General features: G+C 40.2%; 1 protein-coding gene and 1 pseudogene across 1 annotated transcript; one reads left to right on the plus strand and one right to left on the minus strand.

Moving 5' to 3' along the window:
* The first annotated feature begins 464 nt into the window (after positions 1 to 464).
* LOC109990110 (RNA-binding protein 15 pseudogene) lies at positions 465 to 7,906 on the plus strand (annotated as a pseudogene).
* A 4,014-nt stretch (positions 7,907 to 11,920) lies between these two features.
* LOC109990139 (amphoterin-induced protein 1) lies at positions 11,921 to 16,387 on the minus strand. The gene is made up of 2 exons (XM_020642144.3): positions 16,119 to 16,387; positions 11,921 to 15,775 (listed from the first exon to the last, which is right to left on the minus strand). Exon 2 carries the CDS (start codon positions 15,710 to 15,712, stop codon positions 14,171 to 14,173), a length of 1,542 nt encoding a protein of 513 aa, XP_020497800.2. The 5' UTR covers positions 15,713 to 15,775; positions 16,119 to 16,387; the 3' UTR covers positions 11,921 to 14,170.
* Between the last annotated feature and the right edge of the window lie 8,825 nt (positions 16,388 to 25,212).

Consider the following 25,212-nt stretch of genomic DNA (forward strand, 5'->3'; position numbering starts at 1 on the left):
TGTAAATCACTTTTCTTACAGTCAAAAGGTAGGATACATTATTTTTGTTAGTCTACACTTCCTGTTCCTGTGTATTTGATGTGGAAGTATAAGGAACCCCTCTGCCCCCTAGTGGTAATAATATGTTTGTCCAGGAATCAAAAGTAGAACGGCTGAACACTTGAGACATATAATATTTCCTCTGTTGTATTTGTGTTGTTTTTGTTGTTGTTGTTGTAAAAACACATCTTAGGTTAGTACAGCTATCATAACATATTTCCACAACCCCATATTCACCAGCGGAACAGAAACCAAAACACACATTGTGACCTGAAATAGCAGCCTAAAATCATTTCTTCTGAATTTTTTGCAACTCCTTAACAAGAGCATGAAAATATGTCATATGAACTATTCCAACACCTAAACACTGCAAGGATTAGATTTCAACTTAACATGATCAAGAAGACTAACTGAAAAACTAAAGTAAATAAAGTCTTTATCAATTAATCTAGGCCTATCTACCTCGATTTCCAAAGCACTTTATCATCAAGCGACATTGCATGGAGCACTACACACTTGTATTTCTTTGCACAGCTTATCACTTCCTAGTAGACTATCAACTGCTGCACATGTGCAAACAGATTGTTAGAAACTCCACCCTTTGCCCCCAACTTTCCATAAAGTGCTTTTTCCTGCCTAGTCAACACAATGTCAATGTCCTACTTCAAGGACATGATAGCCTTCTTCTTGTACAAAAACTTTATTAGGCTACTTTATTGTATCTCAGATATGCTTCCTGCATGTAGGCATAAAAAGGTCTCACACAGGCCTACAATATTTTGATCAATTTTAATTTAGCCATCGTTCAAGACGTAGAGTTACCTAATGCTAGGCCTACCTAAGACTTGTCAAATCTCTGTGTGACAATCATAATCTTTAACCGACAAGTTAACTTCTGTCGTCTGAACTGCACTTTGACCCCAATAGACAGCCGCACCCTTCTTTATAATAGGCAAGCAGTCTTCCTGTTCACATGAGTGAAACCAACACAGCCAATCAATTTCTTCTACATGCACAGAGGCGGGACTTCCGGTACAGTACTGCAATCTTTTCCAACATGGCGGATATGTAGCTCGTATCGGAGTGAGGGGCAAGCCACGTAGAAGTTAAACTAGTTTAGGTTAATTTAAGTAGTAAAAAGTGTATATTCATAGAGTTTTGGTGTCTTTAGGCGACAGGCCGCTGGAAATGAAGGGAAAAGAGCGGTCACCGGTGAAGAAACGCCCCCGGGATGTAGATGTTAGCAGAGACCGAGGAGGAAGCCACTCGATCGGCAAGAAGACCGGAGCAGTGCCGGCGGTGGGAAGTAACAATGGTAACGGCTCGGCTCAAAGCGGGACATCATCCAGGAAGAGTTTGAACAATGATAAAAGAGACGCCAGGGACTTAGGTGGACACAATTCCTCCAGTCGGGCTAGCGGTTACGGCTACGGAGGTGTCCCGCCGAGCAAGCCGTATGGCGGCGCTGACATCTCCGCGGAAACACCCAGGTCTCGGCCTCCGTCAAACCCCGAGAGTGAGTACAAGACTCTGAAAATAAGTGAACTGGGCTCTAAGCTGAACGACGAGGAGATAGAGGACGGACTCTTTCACGAGTTTCAGAGATTCGGGGACGTTAGTGTCAGAATAGGTCGAGAAAACGACGAGAAGGTGGCGTTTGTGAACTTCAGGAGGCCGGAGGACGCCCGGGCGGCCAAACACGCCCGCGGCAGGCTGGTGCTTTACGACCGACCTCTGAAGATCGAGACCGTTTACATGAACAGGCGAAGAAGTCGCTCCCCTGTTTCAAAAGACAGTTTCCCCTCAGGACAGAGGCATCTCCATTCCCAGAGACAGCTGTCCCCCACTGGTCTGGGGTACAGAGACTACCGGCTACAGCAGCTGGCTCTGGGCCGTCTCCCCCATCCTCCTCCACCACCTAACATACGAGACCTGGAAAGAGACAGAGATTTTTCAATGTATGATGCGAGGAATAGACCCCCGTTCACCCCTGAATGTGCTGTTTACCGTGAGGAGGACCTGGTGAACCCTGAGGACGACCAGAGGGCAAACAGGACTCTGTTTCTGGGCAGTCTGGACGTCAGTGTGACAGAGACTGACCTGAGGAGGGCGTTCGACAGGTTTGGGGTGATAACAGAGGTGGACATAAAGCGAGCAGTGAGAGGCCAGAGCAACACCTATGGATTTATCAAGTTTGAGAATCTTGACATGGCTCATCGTGCCAAAGTAGCCATGGCAGGGAAAGTGGTGGGCCACAACCCAATCAAAATTGGCTATGGTAAACCTACACCCACGACCAGGCTGTGGGTGGGAGGTCTTGGACCCTGGGTTCCGCTAGCTGCACTGGCTAAGGAGTTTGACCGCTTTGGGACCATCAGGAATATAGACTACAGGAAAGGTGAGGTGTGGGCTTACATTCAGTACGAAAGTTTGGATGCTGCTCAGGCTGCATGTATTCACATGAGGGGCTTCCCTCTGGGAGGCCCTGACAGGAGACTCAGGGTGGACTTTGCGGACACCGAGCACCGCTACCAGCAGCAGCAATACCTGCAGCTCCCCCTCCCCCTGCCTCACTATGACATAGTTCCTGAACCCTTTGCTCACCGTCTTACTGACTCTGTGAGAGTGAGGTCCCCTCCACTTTCTGCTCGCTTTAGAGACAGGGACCTGTACTCTGGTGCTGAGTGGTCTGGCCTTGGTGTCCATGACCGGATGCGAGGATCTGGCTTTGATCCTTTAGATCGTCTGGAGAGGCATTCCCGTGAGACATGGACAATAGAGGAAGAGCGTGAGTTGCAAAGCAGAGATCTAAGTCGAAAAAGGAAACATTTAAACGATGGTTTTCGGCAGGATCATTCACCTGACATTAATGAATTTGGCCTCCGTCGTCATGGCAGCTCACTAGAGCGCAGCCCTGGAGGGAGCAGCAGAGATGGTGGACGCTGTAGTGATCCTGAGCGTTTACCTCGCTCTGGCAGAGCCACCCCCAACAGAGAGCGCCAGGACCCTGGCTTTGGAGAAAGGAAAAGAAGAACACTTAGCCCAGCAGAGCTCGGCTCCTTCTCTGAGAAGGAGCAAAAACGCAAAGTCAGTGACTCCTCGAAGAGCCCAGCAAAAAAGGAGAACCGTGAAGAACGTCTTTCCTCCCTGTCTTGCTCGAAGTCTGGTCAACAGTCAAAGACAACAGCCGGGGGCCAGAAGCAAAGTGAGATCTGGCAGGGCGTCCTGCTTCTAAAGAACAGCCGCTTTCCCACATCACTGCACCTGTTGGAGGGGGACTTGTCGGTGACGACCAGCCTGCTGGGGGAGGGCTCTAAGAAGGGTCAAGTGTCGCAGCTAAAGATTAGCCAGCGCCTGCGCTTGGATAAGCCCAAGCTCGATGAGGTGTCTCGTCGCATCAAGGCAGCTGGCTCCAGTGGATACTCCATCCTCCTGGCTCTGCCTGGGAAATCTGATGAAGGAGGGGTCCAGGACTCCAGCATCTCAACAGAGAGGCCTCTGAAGAACCTGGTGTCCTACCTGAAGCAGAAGGAGGCTGCAGGGATCATCAGCCTCCCTGTGGGAGGCGGCCGTGACAAGGATCATGGAGGAGTCCTTCACGCGTTTCCACCATGTGAGTTCTCACAGCAGTTCTTGGATGCCTCTGCCAAGGCATTTGCCACATCAGAGGACGACTACATGTTGATGGTCATTATCAAAGGAGCATAATGAGAGAAAAAGAGCAAAGAAAAATGTTTCTTTTCACATTCATGAACTGTTAAACTGTGAGTTGTAAAAACAGATGACAGGGTCTGCATGGTAGCTTGTATGTCTTACTGTTGTAAGTTTATGAAAAGAAAAGTCTAATTGAAGTGAAAACATTTGATAAATTGTTGGAGTTAATTATTATTACATGTGTCATGTTGCCTTCTGCGACTTACTTATCAGATAAATTTACATCATCCCAAGGGTGCTCTGCTGAAAGTAACTCAGAGCAGTTCTGTGAATCAATTCTTTAAGTTTCCTTTTCTTATTCAAAAGAAACACAAGTCCTTTTGGTGTATTTTTTTTTTATAATGTCTGCCAATAACAAAAAGAGAATTTAAGATCCAAAACCAAGTATTTGACCTTTCTGTATCTATTCTCAGCATAGACTTGACCAGTCAGCATCAGCAGGTTTGCAGTACTGAATTTATTGTATAGCTTGCCTATGAAAGAATGAAGTCAAATTCATGTACATTAAATCTTTATCTTGATTCAGGAAATATATCTTTTTGCTCACCAATACATCATATTCCAGATGTGCATCTGTGTTACTTTTTAGCTGACAAAGTAACAATTATAAATACTTCCTAAATCAAAGTTGTATTAGAACAGCTCTTTTAGATTTTGTCAGCTATTGTGTCAACCTAAAAAAAAAAATGGGGAAAAGTAGCTGTATGAGTTCTTGTAATATCTGGCTTAAGCACTGTTTTTCCTTGTATTTGTTAAAATGCACACGAGAGCCTAAAGTGTTATAGTATAATCAAAACCATAAATATCAATGCTTTCTTTCTTATCCACACCAGGAGGTTAAGTGACATTACAGGGTGAAATGAATCCAGAAGTGGTATGTAGAGGTGGACTCAAGCAGCAAGCTCCTGTTCATTATAATACAGTTAAATACAACAACCCTGCAGCTAATAGGTCATTTAAATTTGACGAGAGAAGAGAGTTTAATCTGTTTATTTCTGACAAGAAGGTGTTTTAGTGAGCTGCAGAGTGTTCAAAGGTTCTATGTGGGGTTGCAACTAATGATTATGTGAATCATTTAGAGAGCCACTGATTTCTCTTCTTCAGTAATCAATTATAAGAGCTTTAAAAAAATCAGATGATAGTACAAAATAAATCAGCACCTTCGGGGAGCTTTTCCTACAGTGATGGAAAAGAAGGAATATAAACTTAAACACACTTTAGAAGTGATGATCATCTAATTCTTGCATGTGTGCTTGAAGATTGACAGTTGACAAATGATCTGGGCTCTAACTGTTATCATACTCTGACAAAGCTGATTGCAAAAAATTGTGCAAAGCTACTGCCTATCATTACTTTTGAATGCGATGAGCGAGACAGGGTTGCTTTTGTGTCCACCTCTTTTATTTTGTACTTTATTGAATTCTTTTCCATTTGGTTGCAAAGTAATTGACAACATTCTTCACTTTTCTTATGCTATAATCCACTAAGTACAGAAACTACCCTAACAAAGCATGAACTATTGATAATGAGAAAAGAAGATGGGAGTCTATAAATTCAGAGTGTTATGTATGCCATGTACATTTCTGATAACGGATCAGGAGTCTGTAAGTTGAAAATGTTGCTATGCTATCACCTGGACTTGTGTGATTGAAAACCTCCAGTGGCCTTACACGCCTTCCTCTGAGCGGACTGTTAATCATTCTTTTTCATGATTTGATTTTTGTGTTTCCAATGGGGGAGAAAAAAAGAACAGATTTGTGCTGTATACTCAGGATGTCTGGAGAGAGAAATGGAGAACATCAGTGCTCAAGGGCCTAAGAAGTAGAAACTGTCAGAAAAACAAAACACAAAGTGCAACATGCACTTAATTTTGTCTCAATAAATTTACTCTTTCGTGGGAAACACAAGTGCCTCGGAAGACAACTTTTGTGACCTTTCTGTTCTTGGAATTGTCTATCAAACTGTAAAGGCTTTATCACTTTGACAGCAGGAGTCGACTCGGCAGAAAGGAGCGGAGAGGAGGCGTGATAATGGAGGGAAGTCGGCCTCCATTTCATTCTGTTGTTCATTTGTTTGAATGACCTCTTCGTGAGGACACATAGAAATGCAGCCGTACTTTAATCGTTTTTTCACCCCGTCTGAAGGCAAACCTAGAATCACTGTCTCGTCAGATATGTGGCTTTTCCTCAGTCTCCTCTGGCCTGTGTTTTCAGAGGCGTGGCTGACAACCAGCAAAGAGCATCTCAGCGGAGCCACAGCAGCGCTCATCTTTAGCCATCGGGCTCCTGCAGCACACACTGTTGTTTCAGCGCCCGCAGCAGCTGGAGGTGGAGTTGTGTTTATTTGTGTATTTACTTTTTGTCCTTGCATTGGAGTTTTGAAGAAGATAACTGTGCTCTCTGTGTGTCTCACCTTGTGCCCGAGGAGAGGTGGAGACAGATTCTGAAAGAAAACTGCGGAGGATAAATTCCTTCCTAATCTTTAGCTGAAGTGTTGGTATGATTCAAACACCCGTTGAAAAAAAAGTGATAGTATCTGACTAAGGTTAAGTCAGAATCTGCTGCAAGATCTCCTGCCCGTGCTGCTCCAGACTAATGGGATCTAAACAGCTTGCCTTGAGCCCTGTGTTTCCTCACAATGCCGTGGCTGGGATTCCTGCTTTCCTGGAGCCGTGATGTTTAACAGGTTTGAGTCTCACCCTAGCTGTTTTGCCTGCTGGTCCACAGATGAAGTGTAAGAAGGCCTGTGCTGCTGATATGGGTATGTATTGAAATGTTTGACGACAAACACCAAAGTTCCTTTAAAAGCCAGTGAAAGGAATTAACTAACTCTTAATGACTCAACTGAAAACAAAACTGAAGCAAACAATGCAAAGACTTAGTACGTTCAGGAAAAATAACTATAGTTATGACACTTATCTCTTAGAATCCCCAGAAAAGCCACTTCTACTAATCTGAACATAATGACATATATTAGTCAAATAGAACTCAGATCTTAGGTAAAGCAGCCAAACCACAAGAAACTACGAAAACAATTAAAATTAACTTCAGCAAAAAAAATACTGATCTGTTTTTCTGGATGTCCCAATTATTTAGTAAATGTAGACCGCTTTAATGGAGCTGGTTTGTACTGATCCATGATGTACAGTTCATTTTTAAAACAATCTAGTTTTTATAATCTTAATCTATAAAAAAAGCAAAATACAGCTCCTGGATAAATGTTGCCAAGTCTTTCCAAGTCTAATTTGAGAATATTTTAGTCAATTACTCTAAAGATTATCAACCAAATGTACGTAAGTAATGGTGTGGGAACACTTAGAGATCTCTGAGCTTGGATTGCCACTTGTAACTGACGTGATGCTGTTAATAATCCAGTCAAATAAAATAATAAATAAGTCACAGACAGTTAAACTTTTACCTGTACTTGAGCCTCCATTCATTTCAACTCAGACTTTGTTTTTATCCTGTTTGTAAGCGAAACCATTAAACACCAGTTTCTCTATCTGAGCCATATGTTCAGCTCACAAATTAAGAAGAATAGATGTAGTCTAAATATTTTTATTTCCGGTAAGATAAGTCAAAACAATAAAGTGCCTGGTCCTATTTGTTTCCTGTTAGACATGGGACCTCCAGCAATAATGATGCATGCAAACAAACAAAAATACACAGTTACAAAACCCAGCATTCAACTTCTAGCAGATGGAACATTGCAAACATTGCATTCCTTTATTTTTGATTTGGTTGTTTCTCTGTGATCAGGAGCTATGAACCAGATTCTGCACACATTTTCAAAAGGTTCTGTTCCTACAGCAGATTGAACAGAAGTGGTTTGAATGAATGGCTAACCTTGTGATGATTATCTAACAGTGAAAACAGGAAGAAAAATGTTGTTCTCTTTATGAAAGTTTATGCTTTCTTGGAAATGTTTGATGATGAGCTGGTAGTAATCAAATATTCAGTATTTCAGGCTGAATCTCTTAACGCCAAGAATGGAAGAAAACTCCTCTGTCAGAAAAGACTCATCCACCTGCAGCCTGAACAAGCTCTGTGAGCCTCTTAGCCTACAAGTTAGGTAAGTACACACACACACACACACATAAATATATTTGTGTTACTTGTATTTTTGGTGCTTGAATAAAGCTCGGAAACAGAAATCAATGTTGTGTTTTCTTTCCGTGACACCCATCCTGTCCCATCACATGATTACAGGATATGCAGTAATTATACCTTCAGTCCTGTAGAGGGCAGAGTAAGATAGAGATTCCTCTTGTCTTGCATTTATGTCAAAAACTAAGCAACTAAGATAAGATGAGATAATACTTTATTGATCCCCAGAGGAGAAGTTCAGGCATTGCAGCATAAAGACAGAGAAGTAGGTAATACAAAAATCAAAACAGAATAGGAAAGATAAATGCAAATAAAATAACAATAGGAGGTATATACAGAAGAACATACATAGTGAGGTGAATGATGATGACGTGCAGTGAATGGCAGGTTAAATTACCAGTCTGAAAACAGTTTGGGGTGGACAAAGCAAAGACATTTATCTTGGGTTAGATTTTTTAAATGACAAATCTTTTTGTACAAAGAGACCTTTGAATTCTCCTTAATATGATCATTTTTTCTGATCATTTTCCTTTTTTTAAGTGCACACATTAGAGAAAGAGAAACAACTCAATCAGAAACCAGACTGGCAAAGATCACCCTCACCTCTTTGAAACACCTGCAAAACAAACACACGTGTTTTGGGAGCAACAGCATGGAATTGATGATTTGTTTTTGGTGTGTGTGTGACGAGATCACAGACAGCGTGCACTTGTGAACTCGTAGTTGACATAAACAGAACCTTTATATATTCATTCACCCAAAACTGAAACACAGAGCCAGACATTCCCTCACACCAAATAACTCTATCTGATAGTAAATTACATGTCTTCTTTTACTCCTTATACTTAGAGTGTGTATGAACCTCATATGTCAACTTTATTATACTATTATATTATATATATATAATATTTTGTTATTTACAGAACGGGTCTGAAGAAAAAGTGGCTAGAACTTTTATCAGATCAGGTTTTGTTTGTATTCTGGTTTCTGTCCTAAGTTAGTTTGATATATAAAACAAAGTAAACTTACATTTATGTTTCACAGACACTATAGTGTACCACTTTCTAATAACTACTAAATGACTTTATCAATGTTAAAAAATAATGAAATCATTAAAGATTTACCTGTACATTTAGAGCAATATTTCCTTTACAGAACATTCATATTTATGTTTATGAATTATTCTTTAATTGTTTCAGATGATCCCTACATTAAACACAACTAAAAACTATAACGCAGGGCGACTTAAAAATAAATCCATCAACGAAGTTGTAAAAATTTTTTAAAAGCCCAGACCTGATGGCTAATTCTATCAGTTAGAGCAGTGGTTCCCACAGTGTGGGCCGCAGAGCTCCCTGGTGGGCCGTGTGGGTACTGCAGGTGGTCCGCGAAAAGCCCTTCAACCAATTTTAAAAATATAAGAAATATCACAATAATGATGATTTACCATGAGTCAACCCTTTAAGTGATTAGTAAGGCGTGTCATGACTAGTCATAGACATAATGTTTAGTATACCTTTGTGTCTATCTTGTCATAATATCATTTTGTCATGTCCAATAATTTTTCCCTTTACTGAAAGTTATAGATGTTGTCAAAAAACATTTTTTATAACGGGCCCCGGAGTAATTTAGTATTTCAAAGCGGGCCGTGACAGAATTGATTTCAGTTCTCTAGTTGAAGGAAAGGTCATAGCACGTTCTGTACAATGAGCATAAACACTGATCCACCACCTGACAAAGCAATTGTTATTTTGGGAAATGAATGACGAGAACAGTTAATTACTTTATATGTTATGATAAGAGAGCTCAAGTACATTAAACACACAAGAAAATCATAAAATCGTATTATACTAAGAACAATTACACAGAGACCAGCTTCAGGGATATGCACACCTGAACAAATGTAAAGCCAACTGCTACCAATCTCAATGCTTAGAAAAGAAACTCCAATGTTTATATTATCTTGTCAACACCACATTTATCAATGCATTGCTACTAGGCTATATAACATAAAATCACTGTATAATGTAACACAATCGACCCACATACCCCCAGTCTCCAGAATCATCCTACAGTTATGTTATGTTATGTTTGAGTGTGTTATTTTCAGTGTTTAAATCAGCATTATAATCTTAACCACAGAAACAACACACAGTATAAACTCTTTAATTAGAGAGCAGAAGGAAAACTCTTCAATAAGTTCAGGAGAAGTAGTAAACATGCTGTCTGAGGTTATTAAGCCAAACTTTTTTTTTCACTCTGCTGCTGGGTGCAGAACAAGGTGTACTCCTGGATGCTGAGCGCTCTGCATCAGCAGCAACAGCTGGGTCTGTTTACAATGAGATACGCTCAGTTCCTCACACCTTAAGAGAGGAAGTTATTAACTTTACTTTTGACAAATAAAAACATCACCTCTCATACCTTAAAGTGGGCATATGGTTGGTCAATTATCCCATTCATAAGGAGAATTTGAAATGCTCTACTATTTTTCTCAGGTTTAAATGTGTTTTGTGGCCAGCAGATGGCAGAGCACACAACTGAGCTGCACAGTCTGCCACTTCGGCATTCACGTGATTCTCCTGGGAGGGGCCTGAGGACAGGATGAGTCATCTTACTGAGAATTCAGCCTCCAAAACACAGATGCAACTGCCTGCCAGTCATTCATTGTGAACAGGCGCTGGCTTACATTCACGCCGTGTGTGTGTGTGTGTGTGTGTGTGTGTGTGTGTGTGTGTGTGTGTGTGTGTGTGTGTGTGTGTGTGTGTGTGTGTGTGTGTGTGTGTGTGTGTGAGAGAGAGAGAGAGAGAGAGAGAGAGAGATGTACAGTGATCTGAGATTTTCTTTGGGCTGCTCTATTTGTTCTAATTATAACCTGTGATTTAATAACCAGAGGGGGGTGCGTCATTCAGCTCTTTCCCACTTTAACACATGCATCGACACACAGCTATCATTAACCCTCTCACGCCTGCTGTCAGATCAATAGTTTCCATTCAACATCTTAATAATGAAACAACTCTGAAATCAGTCCTGTATTGCCTTTTTTTTAATGGTTGCTCACACCTAGCTGCTGTTGCATACAGACAGGGTAAACACGGTAACATGAGACTGAACAGGGAGCATGGGCGTCCCTGCAGACCTCTTCAATGATTCATCCTGCAGCGAGGCAGCAGGAGAGGGATCACACTGCAGCATCTGTCAGACCAACCTCTTCATAAAAATCAACTCAAGTTTGATCCACTGTCACTTGTCACTAGAGATGTGATATGGCATGCTCCACTCATCCTGACTCTTCTTGCTTATCTACACAATATCAAGATAACACATTGAAAGAGAAATATGAGACATACATTTGATGAAAAACACCAGGATGTCGGAGGCCAACATGGCACTGATCTTGCTGGCTGTATTCATCTCAAAAAGTGAGATTCAGTGTTACTGAAAAGTAGGCAGTAACACTGGAGAGAAATGAGTGCACACACAGGACTCCCTTGGTAAATAGTTTCTGCGGAGGTCAGCCGAGACACATGCTAACCCAACAGACTAAAGTCTGATCTTAGATGTAAACATATATCATCAACACATCTGTGCTATCACATCTGGAGTGTACATAAAAGTTTGACGTTCGGGGAAAGAGACAAATGTTTGCACAAAGAAAGATAACAGGTGGATAACCACCAGCCAAAAGTTAGCTTAGCTTTAAGACTACACAGGAGTAGGCCTATACATCGCTAGCATGATATAAAACAAAATCTGACTTCTTGAGTAGTTGTTGTCACCAACATGTCATTTTTACAATTTAAACTTCTGTACCTTTGTTGAGATTATGAAAGACAAAGACAAGCAATTTGTTTTACCCTCAGAAAATCAATTCCTCACTGAAGTCACATATTTCCTAAATCACAAACCATTCCTTTAACTTTTTCCCCCCGTTCAGTTTTGTAACTTCAGGTCAACAAATTCAATGCACAACACCTGACAAGTCTTTGTTGCCATGTTTTTGTAGTTTATGAACCACAGGGTTAATAAAGACAAGAGATTATGCAGGAAACACTGACAAACAGTCACTTTTACAACATGATTGCATATATTAAACTTAAATGTGTTACCACAGAAAAACAGAATATGACAGGACAATATAAGTCTGTAAGCACTGAATGTGCAGATTCTCATCATGGGACTCAGTCTTTGGTTATAGGTGACTCTCAGGGGACAGAAAGACATAAACATGACATTAGCATAAGAAAACATAAACAATTCAATCAAGTGATGAAACTGCATGAATTATAATCAGATGACTGTCACAATGTCATAACACTTCCAGAGGTATTATTGTCAGAGACATTTAGTTAAGGTGTTGATAAAGTAATCTTGATAAAGCACCATGTGAAATGAAAGCATAAAAGTACATTCACAGTACATTGCTACATCTGTTACCGTCACTGGCACAGTATGTGATGTGTCATGAGCAGCTTGCTTTAATTGAGTTAAAAATCAGCTATTTGCAACTTAAATAAGGTCATTTTTTTTAAACCATCATTTGTATTTGACTATTTCCTTTTTTTGTAATAAAAACAACAAGATGAAGGTGTTTTAGCAATTCAACAACTATCAAGATAGGTTTGAAAGCTGCTTCTCTTTATTTATGTTTTATCCCTGTCGTAGCTACTATTTCTGACTGTTTGCGAGTCTGCCTGCTGGCATTTTCTGATTAGCTGGGTTGGGCACTAATGCCCAGAAGGACTCAAATAGACGATGCCTGCTCCCTGTTGTTTCCCCTGGGTGATGCATCCTGTCCGCTATAGCAGGGTGAACAGGCAAGATGACAATCTGTATCTCACACCAAACTTATCATTGTAATCTGAAAAATACAGCAGCTTTATTTTTTTTAATCATTTGTACTCAGTGACAAATTGTGTATTAGATTACAATTTGGTCTGAACAAGAAACATTGTTATCTCTGCAGACCCTAAGGTAATGATCAGTTATTAAGTTAAAAGGATTAAGTCTACCTTATGACACTGAAAACAGGTGTCCCCACTAAAATAAACAGGCATAAGTTAATAGTAGGCTTGAAATACTTAGCAGATGTGTTGTATTCATGATGTAAGAAGTTTTATCCAACAATTAGAGGAAAACGATTCTCCACGACTGGAGAAACTGGATGAAGAATAATGAGAAGACTTACAGGCTTAGACGATATCTGTCTCATGGTGGTCGATGGTTGTAGTACAAACAACCAGGTATCAGTTTTCAGTATTGCTTGCATTGTTAATGTGGTCATTGTGATGTGAAAAACTGCCACAACACTGTATGTAGTCAGGTTTATCTGAAATGATTCTTTAAACATGATCATCTTGGTATGGAGAAACAAGTAGATTTGATAGAAATGAGACTTCCTCAGAATCTGATTTGAGAGAATTATAGTCAAAGTAAAATGTATTGATATCATCTCATTATCCTGAATCCTGACTTCAAATTGACCTGTATAGTGTCAAAGCAGCATTTCAGCAGAAGGTAAACTACTGCAAACATGATGTTCATCATGAGCATTTAATCCCACTTCATCCTAAAATAATATAAATCACTGAAATTGCATTCAAATTCTTACAGTTTCATGTCCTGTGAAGGCCGACATACCAAACAGGACTGTAAAGACAGCATAAATAATCTACATGTTCTAGCAATGATTAAATGAGCTTTGCAAGCTCTGCATAAAAATCGATTTATCTTTCAAGCAGGAGCAGCATCGTCCAACATCTTAAGAACTAATGTTCCCCTGTGCTATAAAAAATGCTCTTTAACTGTTCTCAGAGTGAAGCCCTATAGGAAATGTTTTCATGCTGTTTGTGGAGTAATTACTGTTAGGGTAGCTATTTCTTTTTCTTTTTTTAAACACTCCTGACATTTCTAATATTTCTAGCTTCTTGCATAGCAGTTTCTTGCAGGGCAAGCCAGAATGTAGCATTGACACGTTCCAAAAAATAACCTTAATTTCCTTTTAGACTTAAACTTTTAGCAGAGTAATAAATTCAAACCTGTGAGACAACTAATCTATATTCATTCATTAAATAATTTAAAATCACAGGAGAATGTGAGTTCATGCCTAGGCATTATCACGTTGTTTGATTTGTATTTGAATGATTTTATCACTGCTGATATCTTTTTTTGAAAACACTTCATGCTACAACGAGTCAACAGTTTGAACTTTGTTTGGAAGATGCTAACTTTTGAATATTGCACACATTCAAAGCATCAATTTTCACATGAACCAAGCCATTACTTGCTCTTTGGGCTGTGCCTCTTGTTTTTTTTTACACCACCATAGGTGTGTCTGAGCACACGGAGCTGACAGACTCTGCGTCTGACCTCCTCCTCTCCCTGCTGTCCCCCTGCCACTCCTCGTCTTCCTCACCTATTGGGTTTAACCGGCCATTCTGCTCTAGCTGGTCCTTGGGTTGCAGGAAGGGCACTTGTCTGTAGGAGAATCCTCCGCCTTTTACTCTCTCCTGCTGCTCCATCTCCTCGTGAGCCTGAGAGATGCTGACAGTAGAAGAATGGAGGCTGTCTGTGGGGTCAGTTTTCTCCAGACCCTGATCTGGACAACAGGGGCAGCGGCAGGGTGTGAGGTAGAGGTAGATGAGAACCATCACCACACTCACCAAACATGCTACGAGGGTAGTGTAGGCAGTTTTTAAGTTCTCCAGTCCACCGCTTGAGGTGGAATTAAACACCAGCACAGTTACATAAAGTGTCTCATTGAAGGTGTCACTGGTGGCTAAACAGGTGTAGACCCCTGAGTCCTCCACCGTCAGGGGCCCAATCTGCAGGCTGCTGTCTGAACGCACCATGACTGTCTTGTGATCTGGGCTCACTGGGATGTTTCCAGGTAGCTCCCAGCTCTTCTTCATGTCCCTCTGTCTGGTGTCACAGTCCAGAACCAGGAACTGTTCCAGATATGCTTTTTCCTCCATCACTCTGACCTCACTGCAGTTCAAATAGACTTTGTCCAGATCCAGAACGGCCAGTTTCTCTTTCTGTGCTCCTGGTAGCAGACAGGTGAGGCTGCTCCTGTAGTCGGTGGCAGAGCTGAGCTCCTTCAGGTGCCATCTTGCCAACATGTCATACAGCTCACAGCTGCAAAGCAGAGGGTTGTTGTGGAAGTACAGGCCGTTGTTGATCCAGGCTGGCAGAGCCTGGAGCTCCTGGAGGGGGAGGGATTTGATCCGGTTGGAGGACACGTCCAACAGTCTGAGAGTTTCCAGTCGGCCCCGCTCCTTCACCAGCTCCATGGGGAAGCGTGAGATCTGGTTCTGGCTCAGGTAGAGCCTCTGCAGGTTGAGGAGGCCAGAGAAGGCAGTGCGGTCAATCTGAGAGATGCGGTTGTTGTAGAGCAGCAGCACCTCCAGGTACTCCAGCGGTTCGAATATGTACTCATCCAGCTGACGTATACCGTTAGAGGAGAGGTCTAGGGAACGCAGCCTGCTCACGTGGACAAATGCCTCAGAGGAGAGGAAAACGAGACCGTTGTGGCTGAGCAGCAGACTGTCCAGCCTCATGAGTTTGATGGGGGTCCACTCGGCGTGAAGTCTGGTGATGGAGTTGAAGCTGAGGTCGAGGACGGCAGTGTATCGAGGGAGGGCGAGGGGAACGTGTGTCAGGTTCATCTTTGAGCAGCTGACGATGTTGCTGGCACAGACGCACGTCTTGTGGCAGTCCAGAGGGCTTCCTATGAGCTGCCCGCCGACTCGCACTGACGCCACCAACAAGGTCAGAGGTAGAACTACGATGAGGCTCCCTCTGCTGAACGCTGCTCCAGAGGCATGCTGGGAAAGCCACCGTGACCCCACCATCATGACAGGATCATAAACTACAGGAGCCTGGATGCGTATTGGCCCTCACAGTGGAGAGTCATGGAGCTGTAAGGACAAGTGTACAAGGAGATCATTAAAACATTTATAAATGATAAATAAAGATCAAGATGAAAACTGTGAGGTCATCCTTTCTATGACATCATCATGATGAGCCCCTTGTTTTCATTCACCCACCAGACAAACATATGATAAAAAAAAGTAAAACAACGAAATTTCAAAATAAAAAGCTTTATGAATACATTAATGTCGACATCAAACTGATTTAGAGACATATTTTGAAGTGTCCGTTTCGTTCAATCATCACCATCAGCACACTATCTCCTCACTGAGCCACAGATATCTGTCCCAGCAGACACCAGCGTCCCGCTCGCTGCTGCTGCTTCTTTACCTTCAGTCGCTCTCTGAAGACCCGAGGAGGGAGAAAAAAGGAGGAAGTCTTCACAAGTCCAGTCCCGCAGAAAATCCGTTACGCAGGACAGTCTTCTTCTTCACAGCCACAGGACAGAGACACGCGGTCGGTCCGGGAAGCACATGCAGAGTGACCGGAAGGGCCTCTCTGCAGTGTGTTCAGTGCTGGTGAGGAGGGTAACCGAGTGACAGCTGATAACTCGATAGGAGCGCTAGCGGCAGAGCAGGGGGTGTGTCCCATTTCCCCGTTCTCTCTCTCTCCATCTATCTCTCTTTCTCAGTCTCTCTCTCTCTCCCTCATTGCTTCATTGCCTCTCTGTCTCTTCTATTTGATCATAAAAACAGAACATACTGAACAATGAGCAATAACATGGAATGACATTTGATACAGATACTTTATTAATCCCTAGGGGGAAATTTGAAAATCCATAATGTGCATCACATTGAAGAAGGTCATGTAACGGTTAAGACTGCACCTTTTCTCTAATTACTTTTGCATCTTTCTTTTTATTCATTACATGTATGTGTGTGTACTATTTTTTAGGAGATGCACTGATTTTGTTGTACAAAGTACAATGACAAAAGTCATTGTATATAAGACACTATATCATTTAAACACTAACAAGGTGAAGCTGTCATTATTAGTGGAATATCACACTTCTTCCTCTGCTGGTCATTGACACTACTATTATTCTGTGAGCCATAAATACATTTCATTTGGTGCCTGCAGCCTTTTTTGTGTGAACATGTTGAATATTGATTTCTTACATCTAGGGAATGACATGTCTTTGAAATGAGCCATAACACTGCAGGCTACTTTACCTCATTGTTTCTTCTACATTATTTAATCGTCTCTCATCAAGGTGCAGTTTTCCAAAATGTTGTGCTTGACCTCTGGGGGGTTGCAAAAGTGTGATGATGTGTGTGTGTGTGTGTGTGTGTGTGTGGGTGGGAGGGAGGTGGGGGGGTGGGGGTGGGGGTGGGGAACTGCAGCTGCAGCTGCAGCAGTCTTAAAGCGCAGGATGTGATGTGCATGCAGCAGTGTGTGAGTAATCAATATGCAGAGTTCAGAGCAGCATGCACAGCGTGTGTTTAGACTCCTGTCCTTTGACTGACTTGATGAAACACTGAAAACATTCAACTGAAGAACTGTCATTTGCTGCATTCAGTTTAGGTTATGTGGGTGGGGGGGTGTAATGGTGTTATTTTTAACACATTATTTTGCAAATATGCCAATTTATACTGTAAGCAGAATAAATATAAATGAAGGTTGGGTTGGCCTCATGGGGGCAGTAGAAACTGTACTAGCTAACAAACAATATCTGTGTCCTCAACCATGTTCTTCTAATCATGAAGTGTTAAACAGGAAGTGTACAGTGGCTGTTTAAAACACCCAGCTGTGAACAGCACAATGAGAGAGGTCAAAAATACATTTATGCTAATGTGCATTGTAACAAAAAAGTCCCAGTATCTTTGAGCAAGTCTTTTGACAATGATTTTACATTGTCAGTTGATAGGTAGTTCTTAAATGTTTCTTTGAGCCGCCTTAAAACCATATTTTGATTCAAGGATACTTATAGACGCAGCGGCTCAAAACAGGTAATGAAAAAGAACGAAGATCATAATAAGGCCCTCGACATATCGGTGGATTTTACGCCTTAGTCTCGCTTTTTCTAAAACATTTGTATTTTTACCATTAATAATATAATAAGGACCCTGATGCAGCTATAGAAAATGCATTAATCTTAACTTTCTGTCCGACAGTGTGAAGATGGAGAAGGTCAAAGGGGTGATGATTCAGATGACAGGATGACAGATAAGCATGTGTCTCAGGGAGAGCTGATCATTAAATACATGTTGTGAATCTTTGAGTACAAGGTCACCTCACAGAGAAACCCTTACAGGAAGATGACGTGGGCCAAGGGTCTGGTTACCATGGGAGACAAGGGGAAGAGGTGATAGTGGAGATAAGAGAACACAGTGTGTGAAGGAAACATTTAGCGGGTGAGATGATGAATATGAGGAATGAAACGTATAGACAAATAAATAAAAATTTACTGTAAAAAAAATGAGATACAGTGTCAAAGGCATGAGGAACAACCACAGAAGCTGGGTTAGCTGGGTGCAACCCATTGTTATGCAACACATGATCCTGACCTGTGAGTGTTGAATTAAAAGCTTCAAACTGTGGACAGTAATCAGGGCATGGCTTCAAGGGGGGAGTACGTCACACTGTGAGGTGTCGCCAACAGGACAGTGATGCATTACCCCAACCCTGTAGCCCATTAGCTATCCTCTGACTATGACATATCACCTCAGAGTCCACCAATTTTCCAGGGCTTCAGGTGTAGCTAGCATTAGAGATACAGAAGTTCAGAGCAGCATTTCCTTTTCCTTGTGTTGCCTTTGTTTACTTCCGGACCAGCAACAAGTAAAGTGAAAATGGAGTTTAAGAGTTAACAGATTTATAACTGCACACCATGCAGATATGTGTTGACAGAGATTAATAGACAGCTGAAGGGTTCCAGGATTACAGAGGATTGCGTTTTACTATCCTCGTGAACTGTTCACATGTATACAGCCAAAAGTTTCTGAACAACTATGATACCTGAAATAACAAAGGATAGGAAAACACTTCCAAAATGTGATGTCTACATATTCTGAATTTTTAAACACAGATTATGTAAATAGAGATTATACAATAAGACTGGTTGCATGCCACAGTGTTTAAATAAATATATCTAACAAGCAAGAAGGAAATAATCCATGTGGAGTCCTGATGCGCTGATAAGACTGCTTATACTGTCTACTTCATACTGTCACACCAAGGTTTTGAATAAAGAGCTGCAAACAGGAAACTAACAATTTGGTACCTTCGAAAACAGTATACAATACCTCATTATACAACTTCTCCATTTGAAGCTAAAATGCTCCATTCAATGTATTTTCTGTTTAAACATACATATGTTTTAGTTACACAATGTAGTCTACTTCAAGCTCTCATCATGCAGAGTGGATCCTGTTAGTGATGTTTCGATGACATCAAGACATTTAACATGACCTCATTCAGATTATATTATTATATATATTTTATAAACAATTAATTGGATCTTGTTGATGGTGCGGTCACCGGTTGCTAGTCAACTGTTGTTAGTTGAATTTTAACTTAAGTTTTAGTTTGTTAAACTACTCGTATGTTTTATTATGTGACACGTTGTTAAGATTGAAGTTAGATGCTTTCTCTGTGTATTTTGGTGACTTAGAAGTGGAAAGTAGTGTCAGATTGAAATACCTTACACGGAAGTTCTATACGTTTTTATATCAATACTTGAATAGAAGAACTGCTAAAATGCAAAATGTTAACATGTAAATGTTGGCTACGTTTAAATAAAATAGATAATATTTGTAGGGATGTTTGAGAGACAGTACTCTGTGACATACTCAAATAAACTCAGTGTGGTAGAGTTTGTCGTCAACAGGAAAGGAGGGGTGTGCGACCCCCAGCCCAGTCACATGTCATAGTGTCCATTGGCAAATCAAGGATGCCTGCTGCTAAGCCAGCGGAGTGTGAATGTGTGTGAATGGAGTAATAATGTGTCTTTGTAAATAATGCTGTATCTGAATCTGATGAGCTGTGATCATCATCCATGTTTCATATTTTAGAACAACAGAGGGATTGTTTGAACTAAAAAAAACTGGTTAGACTTGAATGATTTATTGAGAAAGTTAAAAATGGCTAAATGTGGAGAGAATTGGTTTTCAGTTCATGATGACAGTATTCATCATGATTACTTGATATGGAGCTGAGTAACAGCGACTGAGGCACCATGCATCTGCTCGCCCCGCTGTGTAATAATGTGACATGGATCTCATGGAGCAGCAGTAATTATCTATCATTAGTGGGGGTTTTTAGTGTGAGGACACAGAGATACATGTGCAAGAAACTCACACACACACACACACACACACACACACACACACACACACACACACAAAAACAAGCATGTAATGCTATTTCTGCTCATCAAATGAAGCCTTGCAGCCATAATAAAGTTAAAATGAATGCAGTGCGCCCAGGCTCGACCTACAAACACTAGCCTACAAATCCCATCAAAAGATTGAAATGAAAGTAGATAATTGATCTTCCTGACATAGATCTTATAGATAAACTCTGATATATACATCTCATGGCCTGTAGAGCTTCACTGTTGTCAACAAATCACACAAACAGATCACACTGTTGTTATCACAGTTATTGTAAGTCAAACCCCAAATACCAAAACCAGCTGCAGTAAATACTCACAATCTCATCATATTATTACAAGGCTAAAAACAGTCTCTCAAAAGTAAATAGTTTACTTCAGCTCATGCAATGTTTGGTAACAATACAATGTGCTTGTGCTTCTTCTGAGCCTTTTCTAAACTCCACAGTTTATACCTGTGACCTGTTATGTAACGATTCAGATCTTCAACAGAATGATGCAACCTCTGCTGAATCCATTTAGTCACATTTTTCTTATGAGTGTACATTCTATATGCATCTTCTATACTGTCTCAAACTCCCCTCTAAGGGTCACAGCAGTCTGTTGACGAAGCCGATTCAACCTGATCTGTGTTCCATTTGAAGGTATCACATGATGTTTGTGTTGTGTTAGGCAGCAGCCTGATGGATGGACTTCCCTCTGACGGGAGATTTACCGTCCTCTTGTGAATAATTAATGAGGTACAGTGGCAGCAGGTTAGGATGATATCCATCAGCTGTTAAGAAGAAGAGCTGCTCGCTGCTCTCAGCCGGGACATGGAGGCTTTGTTTCGTAAAAAACTATGACTTTAGTGTTACATTGCATGCACACAACATAATAATAGCTTTATTTATATAGCACCTTTAAAAACAAATGTTTACAAAGTGCTGTGACAGACAAAGCAAATACAGCAACACGACAACAGAACAAAGATTAACAGGGAGGGCAAAATTGTAAAAATGCAAATAACAGGAATAAGATAGATCCAACAGGCAGGTATGGAGAGGCAGTTCAGTACAGTGAAGGAAAATTAGTTTAAAATCAACCAGGAGAGAACAAAATTAAAATTGAGGGAGAGTGGGATGATGTCACATCACAGGCTGTAAAGACAGAATGAAGATATAAAGAAGGGATAAACAGGACATTGGTTAAATGAATAAAGCAACAGAGAGCTGAAGAGTTAAACGATAAAAGGAGTAGGAATTTAAAAAGACTAAGAGCAGTAAAATGAATACAGGAAGGGATACATTTAAAGGCTAAAACATTTAAAGAAGAGAAAGATAAAAAGGTTAAAAGCAATAAAATTAATAAAAGGAAGGGATATATCTTTAAAGGAGAAATCACATAAAAGCAAGTCTATAAAAGTGAGTTTTAAGAAGTGACTTTTTCCTTCAATGACACTCAAACTTTACCTCAGTATCAGCCAAATACAATTCATGTATGATAAAACTATAACACCATTTTTTACTCATATGTATTTTAAGATCAGACTCTTTGTTTTAGAAGTTTCAATTACCATATAATAATAATAATGGGAACATAATAATAGATATGTTCATTCAATTTATCACACAGGAATATTAGCTTGAAGCCAAAGAGAGACTTTACATACACAGTTTGTTCACATGGCAGGGGAATCTTTTATCACAAATGTTCAGATGTGTTATACTTCAGAGGGGATACTTGCACCTCTCCATCTCACAGATTATCAGAGTTTAAGTTGGTTTGCATGTTCCTCATGATGTGTGGCACATGCACATTAACAGAGCTGCTAAACTTGTATAAATCTTTGCCAATTCTTTGACTGCAGACCTAAAACCTCTCTAAGAAAGATGACTGTCTCCGTTACTGGACGACATGCACAAGTGGACACACTGCCACCATCTGGCATAAGCAGCACATTCAAGGGCCTCTAAGAAGCACAGAAAACCTTTCAGAAAAAAAGCAAAAAATGCTGGTTTGAAACACGGACTTAAGAGTTTATCTGTTCAGGTCTTCACTCAGCAGAGTTATCCAGAGAACTCAGGAAACACTCCTCTTGAAAAGGCCTCATGCCACCAAAGATTGAGAGGTAAAGAAGAGAAATGTCTCAAATCACCTCTTTGAAAAAAAAGAGAGGCTATATTTATTATTCTCTCTGTGTTTATTTCCACTGCTTAGGACTGCATGGCAAGAAAGGTGAACCGTGTTATTTGTTGGAACAAAAAACATGATGTCAGGCTTTATTTCTAAAGTTTAGCAGCACTTTGTGAAAGTCTAATGCATCAGACTATCATCTCTAACTGAAAGAACAACAATAAATTCTGGTTAAAAAAAGCTGCTTATAAAGTCTAATAGACAGAAAAAACAAAGTGATAAACCATGTGCTGGATCTTCAAATGATTTGTTAAACTTAGCGTGTTGGTGACAAACTCCAAGAGGCTGTTTGCATTTTTCTTATTTAAGGAAACCACATGATCACGATCATACCAAAAGCACATACACATCATGTATTTGTATCACAGCAGCTACTGCCTTTAAGTAATGAAATGTGAAATGTTTCAAGAGAAAGCTTTCACTGTTATTTCAAAGCGATAAAAACAACCTAATCCCTGCTATGGGAGAATCATTATTCTGATACAATCTGAAAGAATATTATGCAATATTGTGTTCAATTCCTGATGCCAAACACTCCATGAATCCCAGGAAGGACAGTGAATTGTGTGGCGGAGCATAAGAAGGATATCCTAAAAAAAAAAAGGACTGCTGTGCCTTGGATACACACAACCACAGAGTATATCTGTTCTCAATACTCTCCTTTGACTGTCTGCTGCGATATGAACCTTCCTCCCCAAGTGTCTCCACGGCAACATTCATCACTTTACTCTTCATCTGCAATACATTTACATGGTCTAACACATTCAAAAGGTCCAACACATTAACAAGGTGTCTGACAATATGTTGCTGCTATGTTAGACATTTGTTATGAAGCTCTGCTTGAATCATGTTTTTATTTTATTAAACAAAGAAAGGGTAAATGCCTTGATGCTGAACATGCATTTTAAATGTGTGTTGATCGTGTGCGATTGTTGCATCTATTATGTTTTTGGTCAAATGTAATGGCATGATTTTATTTCTGAGTGTGGTTGGTTTCTGTGCGGCCATGTCTGTACGTAGTTATTATTGGCAGTGGGGGCTTCTAGGGTTAGTGCAGTGTCCTTTTGCTATTTCTGAGTGCGAATGTGGAGTCTATTTCCAAGGTTGCCATGGAAACCATTGTATTTGTGTTGGCAGCGATTGGTGCTGCCGGCCGAACAAGACTTCTATTTTTGTCATGTGTCAACACCTGATATACACACTCTTTTACATACACATACACACTCAGGTGTACATGACTGAATACTGAAAGCAGTAACAGACATATACACACACTTAATGCACGAAACCCACACCACAGTCAAACAGTCATATGTCACACAGGCATGTGTACATTTCTATTCTCTGCTTTATGTTAGCAGACATCTTGATACATCCTCACCATGACAACTGTAGTAGCTATTAAATCTTTCCACCAGCTGCAATGTTTTCAGTGCAGGCATGTTCAGGTTTGAAATATTGACAGAAGAAGACAAAAAATATTTTTTACCATGTAATCAATAAGGTCCAGAAATATTTAAAAGCTGAAAGATCCTTAACATTGACATACAATTGTGAGAATTAGAAAATAAGAGAATATATATATTTTTTAAAAGTGTTATTTCTGATTACATGAAAACTATTGGATTGGATCAAATCCTCAAATCAGGTCATTGAAATGGAAGAGGAGATTACAAGATGGCATAAGATCAGGTATCATATAATGTGTTTTTTCTATAAAAATTCCAGTTTGTGTGGTTGAAAAGATTTCAAAAGGATTGGTAAAAAAATAAGGATAATTCTGATTAAAGCAGAGGGCTGGAGAACATGAACATGTTGTAATAAAACATAAATATTGGTCAAACGATGCAACATTTTTAGAAAAATGTAGATCATTTTACTTTGCACGAGAATGCTGAATCACTATTGTGACATGGTTGATAAAGTTGACATAACGGCTTTTAAACGGTGAAAGATTTATTTGCCATAAATATGTTCACCTAACAACTATATATAATAACCATACAATTGTTCATTTAAAACAACTGAGAGGATCTTTTGTTTTTTGTATATTGTGGCTCCCTTTGGGGACAAAATAAGTAGTACCATTTAGAGCACTGGTCATCCAGAGTTGTTAATTATTTTAAATCTGTATTGGGATCTGGTTTATCCAATCCAGTTATTCTTTGAAAACCATGGATGAGGCAGATAACCTCATCCTGGATAGCAACAAGTGGATTTCCAAATCAATCTTAACCAGATGTAACCATTAAAACCGGTTTTAAAGAAACATGGTAAGTTGTTAAAGAGCTGAAGACCTTTTTCAATGATGTTATTTTCATAATTCATGAATCTATATTTGTGATTTGACAGTCAATGATGTCAAAGATGTTCGTGTTACCATCACATTAAATGAAGAGCAGAACATATCAGTCTTTGAGAAAATAGAACCAAATTATTTTTTGCATTTCAGTTTGAAAGATGAGTCACATAATCACAATATTTTCTAAAGTACTGTAGATTCAGATTCATATTTTGTCAATATAAATCAAATAATCAATACAACTCTACCTACTCCTCTGTAGCATAAATGAAGTTGAATTAAAATCTGTAAAATGATGCTTGAATAACGCTCTTGCTCAGTAGTTTATTATGAGAATAAAAAGTGCCTTTAACCTTTAAATTGTTATTGTTCTTGATGCAAAAGGTGCTCTCAAATGTTTCTCTCAGTCTTGGCAATGACATGTGGCAATATTCTAATAAGGCTTTTAGTGAAATGGATGAATCAATCTGCGTACATGAGGTGCCGCTAATTAAAACAAGCGTTTTAATAGTCCACGAGGTGAAAGATGTGACCCATGAAATGCAAATGTTATGAGTTAGGAAACCTTAGAAGTGCAAATGAAAAACACCTAGCATCTAGCAGCTTCATGCTTG

Source organism: Labrus bergylta, chromosome 5 (genome assembly GCF_963930695.1).
Source record: "Labrus bergylta chromosome 5, fLabBer1.1, whole genome shotgun sequence".
NCBI lineage: Eukaryota > Metazoa > Chordata > Actinopteri > Labriformes > Labridae > Labrus > Labrus bergylta.

Bases quoted from the DNA above. Each gene is read 5' to 3' on its own strand.
- LOC109990139 (XM_020642144.3), bottom strand. From the start codon at position 15,712: ATGATGGTGGGGTCACGGTGGCTTTCCCAGCATGCCTCTGGAGCAGCG.